Source organism: Canis lupus, chromosome 5, assembly GCF_003254725.2.
Source record: "Canis lupus dingo isolate Sandy chromosome 5, ASM325472v2, whole genome shotgun sequence".
In the NCBI taxonomy this organism is placed as follows: Eukaryota; Metazoa; Chordata; class Mammalia; order Carnivora; family Canidae; genus Canis; species Canis lupus.
The window spans coordinates 55,351,455-55,367,284 of record NC_064247.1 but is presented as its reverse complement, the minus strand read 5'-3'; the positions used below and the strand labels follow the sequence as shown (position 1 = coordinate 55,367,284).

The following is a 15,830-nucleotide window of genomic DNA, read 5'->3' as shown; positions in this document are numbered from 1 at the left end:
AGAGAGGCAGAGACACAGGCAGAGGGAGAAGCAGGCTCCATGCACCGGGAGCCCGATGTGGGACTCGATCCCGGGTCTCCAGGATCGTGCCCTGGGCCAAAGACAGGCGCCAAACCACTGCGCCACCCAGGGATCCCTTGATCTCAGGATTTTGAGTTTGAGCCCCACATTGGGTGTAGAGATTACTTAAAAATAAAAGAAAGAAAGAGAAAGAAAGAAAGAGAGAAAGAGAGAGAGAGAGAGAAAGAAAGAAAGAAAGAAAAGAAAAGAAAGAAAAGAAAGAAAAGAAAAGAAAGAAAAGAAAGAAAAGAAAAGAGAAAAGAAAAGAAAAGAAAAGAAAAGTTCAAAGATGTAATAAAATGAAAAGGCAAACCCGAGGCTGGGTAAAATACTCATAATACATATAACCGGCAGAGGTTTTCCCTCCAGAAGGTACAACAGAACACTTAAAACTCAACAATAAAACAAGACCATTCCATAAAATATTGGTAAACGACTTGAGCAGGAACATCACAAAAGAGGCATAGTAGTGGTCAGTGAGCATATGGGAAAATGCTCAATCAACCTCATTAGGGAAATGCAAATTAGAAAAACAGTGAGATTCCATCACCCATCCACCAACCAGAATGGCTACATTTAAAAAGAATTATAATACCAAGTGTTGGCAAAGATGAGGGAATGCAAAATAGGAAAAAAGTTTTTTTTACTTAAAGTCACCAATTAAAAAAGATAATCCAGTGTCTGGCAGTGCTCGATAAATGATTGTGGCAGCATACTGAAAATGAGGGCCGGGGGGAGGAAAGGAAGGGGGGCCCCTTATCTCTGTGCCCAGTATCAGACAATGGGAATTTACTTGTCTTCAGGTCCCTGTAGCACAGAGCTCTCCTGTATGAGCAGCCGGAGCCACTAGGGAGACTGGGAGGAGTGGGAGGGAGGCATATGAGGCTAGGACAGGAGAGACTTGGAAGATTTTGTAAAAGGAAAGTTCTTGGCCTATATTCCCAGAAATGATGAGAAAGGGCATTCCCTCCAAGGGGAAAGCTTAAGCAAGCAACGAGTATGAGAAAGGAGCAAGAAAGGGGCGGGCAAAGTCGGTCACCCTCCCTGGGACTGACTACCCTCTCCTCCACCAGCATCCTGCCCTTTCCCACAGACGTCACTGATTCTCTCACTAGCCTTGCAAGGGGAGCTAGCAAGCAAACACTTTCATTCATATGCCCACAAACCCAGGCTCAGAGCTGCTGTTCCAGGTTGTGAGGCTTAGCCTGGCTAAGCCCAGGAGTCCATTTAGGACGGTAAGCCAGGTGCTAAGGTGGTGAAGCTACACAGAGGAGGAATGGGGACCCCATCAGGCTGGGGGGTCCTACACACTTGCCGACTGTCCACTGCCCTCGAGACTGCAAGCTCCATGCAAGCGAAGGCTCCGACTGTTAGACCACCACAGTGTTCCAGGGCTCAACCCTACACAGAAGCCAATCAACACATACATCAAGGAGCAAACCCAGGGCCTTTCCTGTTTTCAGGACCTGTTCACACACTGTATCCCACACACTCCTGACAATTGGCAGGGCATGGATTCACTGAGCTGAGGCTCAGACGTAGAAATCCACTCTAGGTTGCTGTCCTGGAAGCCCGCTTAGGGAACATCCCCAGGAAAGTGCCCCTTCCCCGGAAAGGGACAGATGAATTCTGCTGGGGTCCTGTGCTCATTCTGCTTTCTGGTCCACACTCCCTCTGCAAGGCAGAGCCATGTTCCCCACAGACTCTGCTCCAAGGATTCCACCGTCTCAGGTTGGAGAAAACACGGACCCAAGCATCCATAATACTTGACTGTTCAGTGAGAGAAAAGTGATGGAGGGCAGTTAGAAGACAAAGGAGGGAAATCACAATCACGGCTGGGAAGAGGCAGTCTCTCAGCAGTGATGCAAGGGTTAAGACCAGGCCCAAGGCACCAGAGATCCGGAGGACCTGAAGGGGGACCCATAGAGGGAGCAAGGTGTGAGGAAGGGCAGGATCAAGGAATCGGGTGGGCTTACAGCTCTGGAATTTGGGGCAGGTCATTAAGCCTCTCTGAGCCTCACTTTTTCTCATCTGTAAAATGAGGGTGACAAGGGACACCTGGGTGGATCACTGATTGAGCATCTGCCTTTGGCTCAGGTTGAGATCCCGGGGTCCTGGGATCGGGTCCTGCATCAGGCTCCTGCAGGGAGCCTGCTTCTCCCTCTGCCTCTGTCTCTGTATCTCTCTCTCTCTCTCTCTCTCTCTCTCTCTCTCTGTCTCTCATGAATAAATAGGTAAAATCTTTTTTAAAAAATGAGGGTGGCAATATTCTCCCCAAGAAGTAAATGTAGAAAGAATTAAATGGCTTTACAGGCTCTCTACCCACCACAGCGTTCAACAAATGGAAGCCACTATAGTAATGCAGACACCTGCACGCATGGGGAAGTTGAGGGCAGAATGGTAATGGCATCACAAGTTCGGGAAGCAGAATGAAAGTAATCCAGCTGGGTATGAGTCAGAAGGCAAATCCCAACCCAATAAACAGGGGGCGGGTGGCTCTCCCTCCTGGCCCATCCCACAGACACTCTCCCCCTCCTGCTGAACACCAGTGCTACCACAGGCCCAGTGAGGGTCTTGTACTGACCCCGGGCCAGGACCGGTCAGAGAGCTACACTCAGGCAGCCCACGCCCATCTCAGCCCCTAAGTGAAGCGAAGATGCCTCTGTGTCCAATCAGATCTGTGTCCTCCAGCACTTGGATCAGAATCTCAGTCTCTCTGGCCCCAAAGTCCAGACTATTCTAACTTCACCAAAAAAGAAAAACAAGAACCAGACTAACAGGATGGGGTACTGTGCCACAGAGGAGCATCAGATGAAGTCAGGCCAGAGGAGAGGACCTGTCCCAGCTATGCACTCAGTAAGACCAGCCACAAGAGCTCATTCTTGTTACACGCCTACTGTGTGCTAACCCCTGAGCTAGGTGCTCTACAGAGGTCTCCTCTTCATTCCCACATCAACCCTATGAGATGAGAATTATCTCCATTTGGCAAATGAGGAAAAATGAGGTTCATGGTTCAATGAAGTTGCCCAAGGTCCAGCAAGTTGTGCAGTATGGGATCTGAACCCAGTTCTGATTTCAAAAACCATGTGGCCGCATTTGCACAAGTAACAGCATGGTCTCTCTGATCCTTAGTCTTCTTATCTGTTCAAGGGGGGACTGAAAAAACAGTAATGATTTAGACAGAGCTTTACAGTTTACAGCACTGAAATCGTAACAGTGCCTGGAGAGAAGCCAGTAGGCCTACAATGCCCCCAGGGACTCTGTCTAAACCTGACCTGGAGGGGGGATCCAAGGTATGTACATCAATTTCCAGGGCTGAAGAAAGCCATTGTCTAGCTCCTGGTCCGAGGTTCCAATACCTGGTCCGAGGTTCTTCTTCATCTTAGAGAAATTTGGGTCAGATGGGTTACAATACCAATATCTGCTCTTTAAACCACAACATGAAACACACTTTAAAATGACTGAAATTTTGCCTAGGAGGGAGGGAAGGTTTGCAGCAGAAAGTGCCTACAGTCCTGGGCCACTCTGGGGACAGCTCTCATGCCCCTAGCTCCTCTACCTGGACCGTGGTCTGGCAACTCCAAAGGTCTGCAACCCATAAGGGCCTGTGATCACTGAAACCAACCCTTCCTGGAAAGGAGAGGACAGCGAGGCCCAGAGAGGTGAGAGGATGTGCCAAGGTCACTTAGCAAGCTGGGGGCAGACCAAGTTAGGAAGAGCCCCAGGCAGGTGCTGGAAAGGGAATATGGCTGTGTGTGCATTGGGAATTCCTTGCACATTTATCAGAGTCTCATATACACTGAGAGCCTACTGTGTGTTCAACCTTCTGGGAAAAACAAGAACATACCACTTGGCTCCTCCTTTATAGACGACAAGTTCCTTGAGGGCAGAGACTGGGTTGGATTCCATTCCCAACCTTCCAGACCCTGTGCTGTGCAGGGATAATGAAACTCTGCTCCGTCCTCAAGAACACATGAGTAAATAGAAAATCACCACAGTGTGACCAGTGCTACAGCACAAGGAAGGGTTAGGGCTGCGTGTGCCAGAGCTCTAGCAAAACCCAGCCTAGGGAGAAAGGGAAGGCTTTCAGGGGGAGGTGGCACTCAAACTCGGTCTTAAAGAGTAAGTAGGAGTCAGTCTGGTGGTAAGGAAGGGAAAGAAAGCCCTTCCAAGAGGTTCTGTTTACCAAACATTTACATGACAGCAATAACAATAATAATCCCAACATTTATTGAGCATTATACCATGGGCCAATCAATCTCTATATTGAAGCACTTGTACATATATTAACTCATTTCACCTTCATAATAGCCTTGTGAGAGCATGGCTACTGTTATCCCCATTTTGTATATATGGACACCAAGGCCCAGAGAGCTCGGTAACATGCCCCAAGTTTCCCGAGTCAGTACCCAGAACTAGGATTCAAACCCGATGACCCAGTTCCGTGCCCACAGCCTCCATCGGTACCCTATGTTTCTCGGATACATCCTTTGTGCCAGACCTGGTACTGGAACAAGGGTACGGGGATGCATCAAAAGCAGGTCATGGTTTAGAAGGACAAGTAAAGAGAAATCCCAGGTCTGAAGCTGTGCAAGGAAAAGTCCAACAGTGCTAGAGAACAAGCAGGGCCTCAGCAAGAAATAGAGCTGGACCGGTGGGAAGGCCTTGAACGTCACATCAGAGGCCTCAGATCTATCCCGCCGGCCAATCGGTTGCCAATCTATAAGACAAGCTGTAGTATCAGAGGTGACCTTTGAAACAGGTACCGAAGACCAGAGACTAAAAGGATGTCTCTACAGATGGGTAAGTGGATGATAAAACATCAATCTAAAAGAGTACTTAAAACTAATAACCTCATTAGGCATCTCGTCCATCAACACATACTAAAAATCTAACTGCTGTCATGTGGACCGGAGAAAGATTTCTGTTCTTTTATTCAGAAAACTTAGATACCCCTGCTGTCTGGGATGGGAAGTAACAAAGTTTCGAGGCGAGGAATTCTTAGATGCCAAGGTCTGGGATTTCTACTCTACATCCACCTCCGGACCCTGCCTCTCGGAGCCCCTCAGTCTGTTGGAAGTCAACCATCTACAGACCCAAAGAAGAGCCAACCCCAGGCGAGAAGCTCCAATGCAGAGATATTCTCACAAAGAGCGCTACGTAAGTACAAATGACTGTTTGATCAATCATTTGGCCTCCGCGTGGGATTTGGTTAGAATTAAAGCCATCTGGCTGCTGGGGGTTGGGGGGGGGGGTGATGGGGGAGGAGACAAACAGGCGGGAAACTGACCCACCCCCTCCCCCAGAAAGCATTGTTAAAATATAAGGAGGAAAAACAGTCAAGTCCCTGCTGTTATTTCAGCCTAAGCCACTTAATCCTTCAGCACATAAAGCAACTTATTTTACGACCTTTTCCCTTTAAAAAGTAAATCTGAAGACGCTGCCTTGAATTCAGATATCTCTGAAACACAACTCATCCCTCCCAGTGAAATATCCTGTTTCATAAACCTTCCTCGAGATACTTGAAACTGCAGATCACTAAATGCCTAGCTTTAGGCATCTGACATTCCAGAGAATTAATATTTAAACTTATTATAGGAAAAAAAAAGAATTGAGTTTGGTTGAAGCATGAAATATTTAATAGTGTCTCCAAATTAGAAACCCTATTTTGTTTCGCGCTGGAAATGCCAACGTTATTACCTGGGCTTTGCACTCAAATAAGATAAAATGCACAGGCGGTCTTGAGATTAAACACATAATTACGGCCGTTTTCTCCAGAGAGAAGAGGAGGGAGGCAGGTTTGGGGAGTGGAAGCGATTGAGTTTCATTTTTACGATACACTTAAAATTATACTATCATCCTCTGCCTGGAGGGTTGGGCTTAAGAGCGTTGAAGCTACTTAATCACCGAAAAACCGTGTCACGATCCATGGATCCACGGAGGCCTATTCACGGTCTTGCGAAGCCGTCTCTGTCTTGGAACGGGCCTGCTGCTGGACGAGTCCCGGTAACTTTCTCTACTCGCTAGGACAAAAGTATTAAGTGGTTTGGGATAAAAATTAAGCTTCAATTGACACAGTGGATCCTGGCAGCCTCTGCCGGCACATGTAATTTATTTACAGGGTTGGAAAGTCGGCAAAATACATCATCAGCTCTTATACAAACTTCTACTAGGTATTAAATACCCAAGCCTCAGAGAAGTAATTCATATAGTCCAGCAACGTTCCAAAACAAACCCAATCTCCAGCCCTCCAGAGAGCTTAAAACAGCAAATGGGATCTGTATTTTTAAAGTCAGGTTTATAATTCTCCCTGGTTTCTTGCTAAAGCTTTATTTTCCATCAAACCTGTTATTTAAAAAAAAAAAGGCAGCAACATCTAAAAGAGTAATCTAGTTTTAAAAAGACACAAGTAGGAAGAGGCTGGGCCACATCGCCAACAGTGCCATCCTGATAGTTCTTCCTTCTTTCCCTGTCGGACTCAGGGTCAATATCCAAAGGCAAGGAAGGCTGGGGCATTAAAGCTTCCTGCAGGAAGTGTGATCCCGAGAACGTCCACCATCTCATGAACGCGGGCATCGTCGTGCAGGGCCACAGACACAAACCAGCAGCAGGATCTCTTCCTTCCCTAGGGGTCATTTGGTTCGTTCTTCATCTGACACAAAAGACCCATTTCCCATAATCAAACTCTCAAGTTTACTCTGATTCCTGGGCTGCTCTTTCTCCATCCTACCACTGAGTAAGAATTGTTTAATAGATCTTAAGCCATCATGCCCCATGAAGCATGCATTCTACTACTAGGTGTGGTGGGGCTTATGAGGAAGTCTCTTCAAACATCAAAAGATGTCTTCAGAAGCCCTGGAAGGGAGACTGCAGCCAGGGCCCGGGCAATGAGTCTCCCCAAACCGTGTGAAAGGCTCAAAACAGGACTAGAACCCACAATAACCAGGGGTGCGTGTGTGCGCCGTGGCGTCTGGGAAGGAACGGCATCTAGAGGGTCCCTCCACAGCCTCGGAGAGTCCCTGCCTGAGGACCCCATGTCACAACTGGCAACCACTGTCTTTTCCCTGTTTCTACAGCAGAGGGCTGGACAGATGCAGACGGTCTTCCCATAAAGTCACACCTCGGCCTGTTAGTAGAGACTCCAGGGGTCTGGACCAGCCTGTGGCCTTCTGCTACCTTCCCCTGGGGCTGGGGGCACGCTCTACAGCCACAGCAACTCCCTGTTACCGCCTGGGTTTTAAAGCTTGTCCTTGAGAGCGCTGTACTTTAGGAGGAAAGTCCTGGCTTTGCAGTTACACAGAGCTGTGTTCAAATCTCACATTTTACTACTTACTACCTGTCCAGCAAGTCACTGCGAATTAAATAGTGAGCTTATGACTGGGGCAAGTCACTTTAACTTTCCAAGCCTCAGCTGCCCCATCTGGGAAACTAGGATAATGCCTCCTTTTCTCCCAGGGTTACTGGGCACCATTAAATGCAATCACAGCTACAGTACCCAGCCTGGCACAGAAGAGGTGCTCAGTAAAGGTTCGTTGACCCCCACCCCCTCTTCTGTTCCCTTCTGTGGTCAGCCTCAGGAGTCAAGAGTTCAAAGGAGAAGTTGAGTCTGAGACAAAGGTGGCTTCGTCCCACACCCTCAATCCTTCCTGACCTTCCCACTCCAGCCCATGTAGAATCCTGGAGCATCAGAGCTGGAGGGGGCTGTGGAACATCCTGTCCAACTGCTTCCCATTTTACAGATGGGGAAACAGAGACTCAAAGCCAAAAGCGCGGCCCGCATGCATCGAGGCTGCACAATGGTGCATGTGTTTGCTCCAGACAGGCCCAACCATAACCACCAAATAAATTCAGGCCATACAGGAAATGCATTATTCAGTTAGCGGACTGAAGGTCTCCTCAGTGCATCTGACTCAAATGCTGACTTTAAAAACACAGCTCGTAATGCTAACACAATCCGCCTCGATCCGCCGGAAACCCTCTGAAGGAATAACCCTTTGGAGTTTAGGGGAAGATGGGGAAAAGAAGAAAACAGATGCTTTCAGTGACTTTAAACTCTAAGACCACTGGGTTAGGGTTGTACTCTCCCCGCCCCCACCTCATCCCAGGTCTGTTTCCTTTCAGTTTCTTATAAATAAGGCCTAGGGAGACCAAAACAGCTACAACCACCCTCCCCCTTTTCTGCTTTCCTTTCTCACTCAGCTATCCGTCCGGTCCAGGACTTTGCTTCCAATGCTGAAAGCATTTTTTTTCATTGTAAACTATTAATTCGGGCAGCCACTGTTGATAAACAAGAAGTCCGTTTTTAAACTGCTAGAATCATTAGCACAGTGAAGGCGAGCGGCACAAATATTTCAGGAGTTTGCTCTTTTTTTCCTGGCCCTGGTATTACAGCTGTGCTTTCTGCATAATGCAGTTGAATTTTTCAAAGCCCATTGCAAAAGTTTGTTTCATTTCTTCTCCTCCTTGAAACGAATGTCTTTGTTTCTTTAAGCACAAAAATAAACCACCCCCTACACCAAAAGAAACAACACAACTCTCTAGGTCCCAACTAATTGCAACTAAAATCTGTATTAGCAAAATAAATTTGCAAACCACCTAATTTAACTCCAAATATGACTATATATATATATATAACTATATATATAGTTTTTTATATATATACATATATATATATATATACATATCGTGAGGTGGTTGAAATACCACCATCATCGGCTTCAAAAAAGGGAATTCTTTTCCAAGAAAATTGAGGGAAGGAAGGGAAATTACCCTCTCTATGCAAAAGCCACAATTAGCAATAATCACTGGTCAACTGACAAATAAAGTTGGTATTTATTTATTTGTTGTGTTTTTTTTTTTCCTAATCCTACCCAAAAAAGGATTGAAAACTTTAGTTTCTCCCCTTTTTCTAGGATGCTGGCCAAACTCCACAAAATAAAACCGAAGAAAATGATGATAATTATGCAACATTCAGAACAAAGAACATAAGAATATATTTTTTTAAATGATTCATTGTGCACTTATGCCTGTAATGAGATTTTAACGCACTGTAAAAATAAGTGTGCTGGCTCATTTAGCTTCTCACGCAAATGTAACGCAAGGAGATGAATAAGTCAAAGACAGGGTGCGTTTTTTTATTCTCAGAAGTGTGAAGGAAAACCACAGCATATAAAGAAACTTATGTTTTTAAATCACAGATGGAGCAACACAGCCTACCAATATGATGCCACAGCTAAAAGGGTCCTGAGACCTCAGCCCAGTGGAGCAGGACAGGTAAACTGCTCAGAAACAACCAGGCCTAAATTAAGTTACGATCTAATGTGATGGTCTCCTTTCCATTTGTAAGCCAAGTCCTAGCAGCTTCTGGAGAGCATGGGAGGCAGGAAGGGAAGAGAAATTCTAGCCGCACAGGATTCTTGGGGAATCTTTGAGAATTATATTTCCGCTACATGTCTATAAAAGATTTGTCGGATACATAACTCTTACGACTGTAGACGCAACATGTTCCTATCGTATTTGTGTACCCACACACATACATGTTTCTCTTTGTCTCACTGAGCCTGACATTTGGCCAGCAGGTTTTTCTCCCCCTTTTTTGAAACCTCAAGCACCGAAAAAATTTGGATCTGATTATTTCCGGATCGCAGGACCAGCACTTTAAAATGGATGAAATGCAAGCAAATTGCCCACCAGAGCCGGAGGGGGTAAATGCTTTCAAAATAACTCATACCTTTCTATTAGGGATGCGCTAGCCCCTTCTAGGCCTCCCCTGGACATCACGGTGACCATTGTTGTTTACTCTCCACCATCGCCAGCCCCTAATGCCCATACACACAAACTGCAACTGCATTTTGATTTCCTTTTTCAAGGAAAAAAAAAAATTAAAAAAATATATATATGAACTATTTTTTTAAGTTAGAAGATTGACTACTTTATGGCTATGTCATGATGTCTGTTTACCAATGACAGTGTCCACGTGTGTCATGATCGTCAGCCTCTTTCTTTTTTTTTTTTTTTTTTTTGCTAGGACGTGTCCAGTCTCAGGACGTGGTGTAAAGGGCCCAGAGAGTCACTGTAAATTAAATAGTGAGCTCACTCTCTGGTTTAGTCTGGAAACAGCAACTCTGGACAAATGGTAAACTAAGACGTTTTCTAACTATGGCACAGGTACCACTTCCAAAAAGTCAAGACAGAAGAAATACCAAAAGCAAAAAATATTTTAAGTTCTCTGGGAACATTCAGGAGGCCATTCCGTACGCCAGCTCTTGGTCGCCAACATACACATGTAGAAGGTACAAGCTGTAGAACCAGACTCAAATACTTGGAACCGAAGGCTTACAAACTATCGCTTTTTGCTTGTAGCTTTGAGCACATCCTTGAACCTCAACATCTTCATCTATAAAATGGGAACCACAGCAATAATAGCCAGGATCTGCCCAGCACTCTCAAGACTGCAAAGCACTTTACATCTGTTCCCTCCGAGCAGCCCACAAGGTAGGCAGAGTACAGCTGGCTTGAGAGCAGATGAGAGAATGTGTGGGAACACACGCTGAAAACTGTAAAGCACTGTGCACGGGGCACGAGCGTCATCAGGCCATCGCCACAAAGCTGTCTGCCTGCATAGAGCCCAGATGTTTACCTTCTTTCCTTGTCAGGAACTTCCAAACGCACAGTGTTGGGTGTTTAATAATAAGAAAGAAAAATGCAGCATCTGGTAATTTGGCCTTTCCAGCTGCTTGGAATCTGGATAAACGGGACTCTGCCATAAACAGATCGTGATTCTTATTGTAAATGATGACAATGTTAGTCCATGACGTCGTACCATCCCCAGTGCCTCCTGACTCCAGATCTGGAAATACAGACAACCCCAGCATTTATGGAGAAGCCGTGAGACTCAAGGGCTCGCTTCCTTTCTCGGCTTAGGGTCTATCTGAAGCAGAAGGCAAATCATCTGAAACCCGACCCCAGATCAAGCAATACTGTCTTCTCTCTCCCGTTCACTGGGCACCCCGTGGCCACAAAAGACCTGAAGCTTGGCTCCTCTCAGCTTCCCCTGGCCAGTGCACCAGTGAGTGCGCTTCACCTTCAACATTTTAAAAATCAAACCTTTCTCCCTCTTTTCCCTGCCCCTTTTATCTCAAGTATCACTTACCCTAGCTTGGCATGAATTAATAAAAGTGACCCCTCCTACCTTTTTAGTTTATAAAGCATTCTCACAGCCATTGTTTGATTCACCCTGGGAGGAAGGCATCATTACCTCTCATGCAAATGAAAAGCCAGACGCTGGAGAACCTTAAAGGCATCACAAGAGTAACCCCACAATAAGCAGGCCCTGAGGTGGCCCTTGCACTAAAGCTCTCCCCAGTCTTTCAAAGTCAGTCTCACGGTAAGTTTACAAATGGGTGGGGTGGCAAAGGCTCAGGCAGTGAGCGAGTTCCCCGGAGCTCGCACAGATCATAGGCCACAGGGCAGAGTCAATAAATATTTTTCAATAGGTATTTGAGTGTGTTTCCAATAAACCTAAGATCTGGAGCTAGACACCAAACGTTCAAGAGGGTTACGTGGTCCAGGGAATATCTGGGTGGGAGCAGGGGTAGTAAGAGGTGCCGAAGCTTCCTCATGGCATTTTTAAGAAGACTGCCGAAGCTCTGTGGGGAAGCTGGTTTCATCTCCGGCCACTGAGGGGCTGGCCTGTGAGGAAGACTTTGCTGAGGAGAGAGGCCAGGTTGGCAATTTCTTCAAGCCCAGGTCAGTGAGCAAAGGCTGGCCAGAGAACACCCACCCAGATCAGGGGGCGGCCTTTTATAATAGGAGATACCTTCTCTTCTCTCAGGCCTCAATTTCCTTATCTTTCACAGGGGTGTGATAAATTCTACCCCACCAGCCGGGAGGGAGACTGTATAGAAAACAGTTTAGAAGAGGCATCTGAGGGACGTCTGGGTGGCTCAGTGGTTGAGCGCCTGCCTTTGGCCCAGGGTGTGATCCTGGAGTCCTGGGATTGAGTCCTGCATCAGGCTCCCTGTGAGGAGCCTGCTTCTCCCTCTCCCTAGGTCTCTGCCCCTCTCTCTGTGTGTCTCTCATCAATAAATAATTTAATTTAATTTAATTAAAAAAAAGAAGGAGCATCTGGGTGGCTCAGTGGTTGAGCATCTACCTTTGGCTCAGGTCATGATCCTGGATCCTGGGATCGAGTCCCGCATCAGGCTCCCCAGAGGGAGCCTGATTCTCCCTCTGCCTGTGTCTCTGCCTCTCTCTCTCTCTCTCTCTCTCTCTCTGTGTGTGTGTGTCTCTCATGAATAAATAAATAAAATCTTAAAAAAAAAAAAAAAGGCAGCCTCTTACAAATGCTTAACCAGAACAACCATGTTAGGGTACAAAGAAAGAGGCTGTTCCTCCCATCCCTTTCTACCCTCCTTTGTCCTTCCCAAATACAATCTTGAGTTAAACATTTCATATACTAGACATTGGTGGGGGAAGAGGAGTATGAATAAAGATAATTGGGGTTTAGGAGAATGGAAATAGGAAGATCATATGCAAAGCACCCAGATGAGAGGTCTCTAACCACGGCTCCAAACAAAGATATGTTTAGGAGAGCCATTCACCAGGTCTGCAGAGAAATCGATCTTCAGGGACAGCTATGATTTTTTTAAAACCTAAAACGTTGTATGAGGGTATCTGTTTAAGGGAGGATTGTATGTGGAGCAGGGCAAGCCAAGAAGCTCAGGGCAGCAGATATTACTCATGTCTTGCTGCGCACCACTCCTCTCTCCCCAGTAAAGAAAACCTCATACGCCTATCCTAGTAATAATACCCTAAAACCACTGTTTTGTGTCTACCTTTCCAACAGAGTCCCTCTCTGTTGGAGTAGAGGCTGACATTGAACATGAGACAAGAAAATAGCACTCTCCTACAAAGTCAGGTGTTTTCATTAAAGAGAAAAACACTGTTTCCTTTCATTTCATTTTACCAGTGCCTGAACTGGGAAGTTGGTTATTCTCCACCCAGAAGAAGCTCTCATCTCTAAAACCCAAACGCTCTACGTTTTCTAAGTTGCTGGGGCTAATGCTAAAGGAGTGATGTCTATAGAGCCAAAAGAAACTTTCTGTCTTGAGAATCACCTAGAAATAGAACCAAGAGGTCCTAAAAGCCGAAATAATGAAATCCCAAGCCTTGGTTTCTCTCAGGGAGAGAGAAAAGGTTGGGGGGGAGGGGAGGATGGCAGGACAACACTGCATCTTAACAATTTCCCTAATTTCTAGTTAATTATCTGTCAGCATGAAACTTATAAATAATGGCTCAATAATAATTAACTGTGATGAGAGAACAGGTTCATGAGAATGCCCGCATCATCGCTGACTTTGAGCCCATAAACCCTACTGCAGCCTGCACCTTACACCCACCAGCGTCACTGAGTAGAGGATGGGTACTGCAAAGGAATATCTGATCACATATTATGCTTCTGAAGCTTCAAATTCGAAAAGCCATTTTTTTAAAGTCAAGATACTGACTCAGGCTGGATCACAGATTCATAAAATTTTCCATCAGGACTCCAGAAATCATCTGACAAAATTAATTCCTCACTTGACAGATGGGGAAACTGAGATTCCAAGAGGGGAGAGGTCTTGTTGAAGGCCTCTGGTTTTTGCTCTTAGCATGATCAGAATATTTCCAAATATGCCTGTGATATTCGAGTTGCTATTCGCCCTAATTCACAAGATTCTGTAAGTTTCGCACAACTCTTACCAGAAATTCACAGAAGCAAAATCACGTAAGCTGGACTCTCTATACACATAGGTCCTCCGAAATAGGCTTACAGAGTTTAGATTAGATGCTTCCTAAACAGGCATCATTTGATAAGGACAACCGAGTCCCAAACACCGAGAGAGAAAGTGATGAACAGGAGAGAAAGCTCCACCTAGTTCTCCCGAGAATTCCCGCAAAGGAGTGCGGTGCTCAGGCCAGGCAGCCCGGATTTCTCCACGCCGCCAGGCCAGCCGGGCACGTCGGCGGGACCGGGACCGGACTTACCCTTCCCGGCGGCGGCGGCGGCGGCGGCCTTGGACGGACCATAGTCTCGGGGGCTCCGTGGGCGGAGGAGGTCGTGGGCGCAGGGCAGCGGCGCGGGCGGCCGGGGCAGCAGGTCACGCGGGCCCCCGTCCACGCAGCCGCCGCCGCTCACAGCGACCCTGAAGGCCATGTGCGTGCCGCCGAGGCCGGAGGGCCCGCGGCCTGGACCCGGGGCGCCGAGGGCCTCCTTGGGCCTCTTGTCTGAGTGCGCCTCCGCCACCTCGCAGTGCATGGCGCCAGCGCAGGGCGCGCCGCTGGGGGGTAGAGCCGGGCTCCTGCGGAGGGAAGACAGCGGGCGCGTTAGAAAGGGCGAAGGGCCCCCTCGAGTCCCGAGTCCCGAGTCCCGAGTCCCGAGTCCCGGGGGAGGTTGGGGCCGGTCACCACCACCCCTCGACGTACTCCCCGTCTCTAAAATGGGTGAGCTCCACCACACTTCCCTTAACCCGACAAACCCACCTGATCGCGCAAAAGCCCCTTCCTGGCCCAGAAGGGCTCACGCTCCCCCCTCTGATGTGTCCAGGGCCCCCCCACCCGCCGCCGCAGCGCATTCGGGGGAGCCCGCGCACCCTCCCGCTCAAATCCGCGGCCACCGATTCCAGCCGTCCCCAAAGAAATGGGGAGACTGAGGCCTGCAGGAGGGAGAGCGCCTGAGCGGGGTCACCCCGTGAGACCCGGCGCGGGCGGCAACGCGGATTCCCAGGGCCGGGCTCGGGCGACGCCGCGGAGGCTACTCCAGGTGGGTCGGGGGCTGCGCGCCTCCCTGGGCGCTTCGGGGACCCGGCGGCGCGCAGGGACCAGGGCTGCGCACCCACCGCTCCGGGGCGCAGCCCCTCCCACACTTACCCACGACCGCCGAGGCCGGTTGGGGGGGTCCGACGACGGGCGCTCACTCCCGCGACACGAACCCATCACGAGCACACAGAGACACGCACACTCCCACGCGCGGCAGAGAAAATGGACCCTTCGCACGCGCAAACCCGCGGAGATCGGGAACGCCCCTGGACGCCGGCTCCCACGCATACCACACGCCCCCGCAGAGGCACACTGGGGACACCGTGTGCCACACGTACGGCTCCTCTCATTCACCCGCTCCGACGCTGGGCAACGCTGCGGCCCCGCGGGCTCACACTCCGCGCACACGCGCGCTGGGGCCCCGTCCGCAGCGTCTGGGCCCTGCCGTCATCCCTCCTGCAACAAGGGCCCGGGGCCCCCAAACCCTCCTCCCCTCGCTGCGCTCCCCGCGCCGTTCCAAAGCTGCCGGGACCCCAACGTCCCGGGGACCCTAGGCTCAGACCCCGGACCCGGCGCCCGCCCTCCCCGGGTCCCGGGCCGCGCCCCCTCTCACCTCGCCGCTGCGGCTGCAGCTCGCGGGGCGCACGGCTCGGCGCGCCTCCACTGGCGCCGCAGCCCCCGCAGCCGCCGCTGCCGCCGCGTCCAGAGGGGCGGCATCCCGGGGCGGGGTGGGGGCGGGGCGGGGCGGGGCGGGGCCGGGCCCGGGCTGCCCGACAGCCTCTCCGGCCACTGGCTCGCCGCGGCCGCCGCGCGGAGGCCAATCGCGGCGCGAGGGCGGGGCCTCCGTTGCCCGGGGCCTGGGCAGGGCGGCGAGCGGGGCTGGGCGGAGGGTTTGACAGGCGGCGGCCGCCGAGCCCCGCGCTGCCCGCTGCCCTCCGGCCGCCCGGGCGGGCAGGGCGGCGCCGCGGGCC

General features: G+C 49.4%; 1 protein-coding gene across 5 annotated transcripts in view; it reads right to left on the bottom strand.

The window, feature by feature from the left end:
* Positions 1-15,547, bottom strand: part of GLIS1 (GLIS family zinc finger 1) — a 223,730-nt gene extending 208,183 nt beyond the window's left edge. For all 5 annotated transcript variants that reach the window (XM_049110431.1, XM_049110433.1, XM_049110434.1 and 2 more), the window contains exons 1-2: positions 15,473-15,547; positions 14,089-14,402 (exon numbers count right to left, since the gene is read on the bottom strand). In XM_049110431.1, coding sequence (XP_048966388.1) covers positions 14,089-14,359 — 271 coding nt within the window. In that variant the 5' untranslated portion in view covers positions 14,360-14,402; positions 15,473-15,547. The remainder of the gene's footprint in view (positions 1-14,088; positions 14,403-15,472) is intronic.
* Positions 15,548-15,830: the final 283 nt, after the last annotated feature.